Here is a 4420-nt window from a genome sequence, read left to right as displayed (position 1 = left end):
TTTTTTTTTTAAACAGATGAGAAAACAGAGGCTCAGAGAGATTAAATAAAGTGTATCTTCAAGGTCATGGCTTCTCTGTCAGTCAGTGTCAGAAACCCAAATTTAAATCACCACTCCATGATTCTGATTAAATAAACGAATTCAATTTTGCAAATAGGATTAGAGATCTGGAGATTTTCATTAATGTTATGGTGACGAATCTTTTATAAACAATACTTACCATTGATTGTGCTTTTCTTAGCCTAGTTCTGTCCTGCAACTTATTTTTCTTATCATGTGACTGTCGGCTGAAATCTGGGGTCATTTCATTTCTTTTTTTTCTTCTGTAAATTGGAAAGCAGTGGGGAAATTACAAAGTATCTTTTTAAAACTCGATGGTTGCATAGCTATTTGTTTGAGTTTGTTGTTCCCGTGATTTAAAAGATTGTCTCCACTGGAAATAAGCCAAATGTCTATCAATAGAGAACTGGTTGAATCAACTCTGGCATCTCCACACAATGCAGTACTATGAGCTGCAAAAGGAAGACAGGATGTTTCTATATTCAACTGTGGAAGGATCTCCAGGATATACTGTTACATGAAGAAAGAAGGGTGGATGAGACGGTATGTACTGTGTGCTGCCATTCATTTCAAGAAGGTATTAAGATCTCTGCCTCTACATATTGTGCATATATATTTACTTGTACTTTTTAAAATGGAAGGATTATGGCCAGATGGGGTGGCTCACGCCTGTAATCCCAGCACTTTGGGAGGCCAAGGTGGGTGGATCACCTGAGGTCAGGAGTTCGAGACTAGCCTGGCCAACGTGGTGAAACCTCATCTCTACTAAAAATACAAAAATTAGCCGGGCGTGGTGGCTCACACCTCTAGTCCCAGCTACTTGGGAGGCTGAGGCAGGAGAATCACTCAAACCCAGGAAGCAGAGGTTGCAGTGAGCCGAGATCGTACCACTGCACTTCAGCCTGGGTGACAGAGTGAGACTTCATCTCAAAAAATAAAATAAAATAAAATAAAATGGAAAGATCAAACCATAAAATGAAAAACAGTTACCTACAAGTAGGATTCCCATGTGAACTGATCAAAAACAGGGAATGTGAGCTGGGCACGGTGACTCATGTCCGTAACCCCAGCTCTCTGGAAAGTGAGGGGGAAGGATAACTTGAGTCCAGGAGTTTGAGACCCACCTGGGCAACACAGTGAGACCCTATCTCTACAAAAAATTAAAAAATTTAGCTGGGCATGGTGGTGCATGCCTGTAGTTTCAGTGACTCAGAAGGCTAAGGTAGGAGGATCGCTTGAGCCCTGGAGGTCCAGGCTGCAGTTAGCCATGACTGCGCTACTGCACTCTAGCCTGGGCAACAGAGTGAGACCCTAAATTAAAAAAAAAAAAAAAAAAAAAAACAAAACAAAAGGAAGAAAAAAAAGGAACAGTTAATATGGAGGAACAGGGACCAAAAGTTAGATTTCTCCAAGTATAGCTTATTTTGTATATTTAATTTTGGAACCATCTAAATTTTTCTCAAAATCATAAAATAAAATGAACTGAAAAATACCTAAAATCTGAAAAGCAAAATGAAACATATATATTATCTATTGAGTTGGTGGCATTACTACACACAAAGGAGTTACTTCATGTGAGTTTAATGCAGTAATTTGTCTGAATATTCTTGATACAATATATCTGAGAGATAAAAACACAGACAAGGAAGTCAAACTGTTTTCAGTAATCATATCACTTGCTTTAATATTAGCATTTGTTTTCTAAAACTCCTGTATGTATTAGGATAAAGTAAGGATCCTCCAACCACAGCCCACAGGCTCAATCCAGTCTGCCGCCTGTTTCTGTAAGTAAAGTTTTATTAGAACGTAGTCATGCTTATTTCTTGCACATGGTCTATTACTATATTCAGGCTACAATGGCAGAGTTGAGCAGCTGTGACAGAGACCATATGCCCTGCAAAGACTAAAATATTTCCTGCCTTGCCATTTACAGGAAAAGTTTGACTGATGTAATGGATCTAGGCGATGAGTATCCATGGCTACCAACACGAGAGAGACAACCAGAAATGATGTGCGTTGTGACGGAAGTACATATCCCTGTTCAGTATATACATAAGCCTCTAGGTCTGACTCTCAGTATAGCCAGGTACGGGGGACAGAAGAACCTGTTAAGATGCATGTGGGTGGTGCACTCAACAAAATCCAGAATGTGAGAAGCTCTCCAGGATAAATGGTCTGATAGCTATAACAAACAAATTGCAAGGAAAAAAAAAAAGGACAGAGGGGAAATCTATGGAGAAAACAAAAGAAAAGAAAATGCTGAAGTGACATGTAGATCAAATGCATGTATATTGCTATGTAGACTTCTGTTTTTTTTTTTTTTCTTGAGACAAGGTCTTGCTCCGTCACCCAGGCTGGAGTGCAGTGGCACAACCATGGCTCACTGCAGCCTCCACTTCCTGGGCTCAAGCAATCTTTCCATTTCAACCTCCTGAGTAGCTAGGACTATGGGCATACACCATCACATTTGGCAAATTTTATTTTATTTTTATAGAGACAGGCTCTTGCTATGTTGCCCAGGCTGTTCTCAAACTCCTAGACTCAGATGATATTTCTGCCTCAGCCACCAAAAGTTCTGGGATTACAGGTGTTTGCCACCACACCTGGCCTGATCTTTTTGGGAGTTCACTCCAACCTCTCAGCTCAGCTCCCTTGGCCCAATAAAGAAGGGTGATATGGGCCAGGTGCGATGGCTCATGCCTGTAATCCCAGCACTTTGGGAGGCTGAGGTGTGTGGAGCAAGAGGTCAGGAGTTCGAGACCAGCCTGGCAAACATGGTGAAACCCCCGTCCCTACTAAAAATATGAAAATTAGCTGGGCATGGTGGTGCACACCTGTAATCCCAGCTACTAGGGAGGCTGAGGCAGGAGAATGGCTTGAACCCAGGAGGCAGAGGTTGCAGTGAGCCGAGATCATGCCACTGCACTCTAGCCTGGGTGACAGAGCAAGACTCTGTCTCAAAAAAAAAAAAAAAAAGAAAAAACAAAAAAGAAGGGTGATTTGCATAAATGTCCAAAAAGAAGATCAAAATTGGGGGACTCCCACTTTCTGGTTTTAAAATTTATTACAGAGCTACAATAATCAAAACAGTGTCATACTGGTGTAAAGACCAACACAGAAAACAATAGAATAGAATAAGGAGCCCAGAGTTAAAACCCTCACATATATCGTCTATTGACTTTCATCTAAGACTATTCAGTGGGGCAAAGGACAGTCTTTTCAACAATGGTGCTCGGGAAACGGGATATCTACATGCAAAACAATGAAGTTGGACCCCAACTTCATACCATATGCAAAAATTAACTCAAAATGGATCAAAGACCTGAACTGCAGAACTAAAACACAAAACTCTCAGAAGAAAATGTACAAGAAAATTGCCATGACGTTGGATTTGGCAATGATTTCTTGGATATGACACCAAATATTTAGACAAATTGGACTTCATCAAAATTGAAAACTTTTGTGCCCTAAAAGATGCTATCAAGAGAGTGAAAAGTCTGGGGTGTCAGGTCTATTTGGGGAAATGAGCTTCAGGGTTGCTCCATTTCATTTGTTTAATCTTTGCACTCTCTTGATTTTTCTGTTACCAACCTGACTCCAGCTCAGTCTCTCTGGCTTGCTCCATTCTCAGGACTCTGATCTCAATTATGTGCCACTGAAATTGGACCTCTGTGGAGTAATACCTCAGCCTTTCTTGTACCTGTGTGCTGGTTCATACTGGGCTGGCACTGTCCATCATGCCAGCAGTAGGCACCAAAACTTATGAAGACCTAACAACTAGCCAGGCATGGTGGCTCATGCCTGTAATCCCAGCACTTTGGGAGGGCGAGGTGAGAGGTTCACTTGAGTCTGATCACTTCAGTCTGGGAGTTAGAGATCAACCTGGGCAACATAATGAGACCCCATTCTACAAAAAATAAAAATAATAATAATTTTTTAAAAGGCTTAACAATTTTTTAAAAAGGCCTAAATCCTTCACAAATCCAGTCCAATGGTCCTTGATTTGTGTTTAATTCATCTAGAAGTGAAAGGCCTTTTACTAAGGGAAACATTTAAGCAAGAAAGAGGCACCTCCATCCCCGCACTCACCCTGCCTTCTTCCTTCAAGTACAATATTTTAATAAACAACAAAGGAGCTCCACCAGGAAACCTCAAAGATCCAAGGCTGTTTCACATATTCCACATCTTTGGGGAGAGCTGAAGAGTCACTTTCGGCTTAAGATACTGTACTAGAGCCCTATTGGCTCCTGACAGGATGTTTCTAGGTTTGAAACATACTCATGAAGAGATTTCTGGTGTGTTTGTCAAAGAACCAAAATATTTTTTCTTTGTTTTCTTTCTTTTTTTTTTACTCCCTCTC

The 4420-nt window shown here is 40.7% G+C and overlaps 1 protein-coding gene across 1 annotated transcript in view; it reads right to left on the bottom strand.

Annotated features, from left to right (window-relative positions):
- Positions 1-4420, bottom strand: part of FBXO16 (F-box protein 16) — a 77693-nt gene that overhangs the window by 22629 nt on the left and 50644 nt on the right. Inside the window, exon 6 of the mRNA XM_017884356.1 lies at positions 221-323. Within this exon, the coding sequence (XP_017739845.1) occupies positions 221-323 (103 nt within the window). The remainder of the gene's footprint in view (positions 1-220; positions 324-4420) is intronic.

The sequence above is a fragment of the Rhinopithecus bieti genome, unplaced genomic scaffold (assembly GCF_001698545.2).
Source record: "Rhinopithecus bieti isolate Rb0 unplaced genomic scaffold, ASM169854v2 scaffold_315, whole genome shotgun sequence".
NCBI lineage: Eukaryota > Metazoa > Chordata > Mammalia > Primates > Cercopithecidae > Rhinopithecus > Rhinopithecus bieti.
Note: the sequence above shows the minus strand (reverse complement) of the source record. Positions and strands in the feature narration are given on the sequence as shown.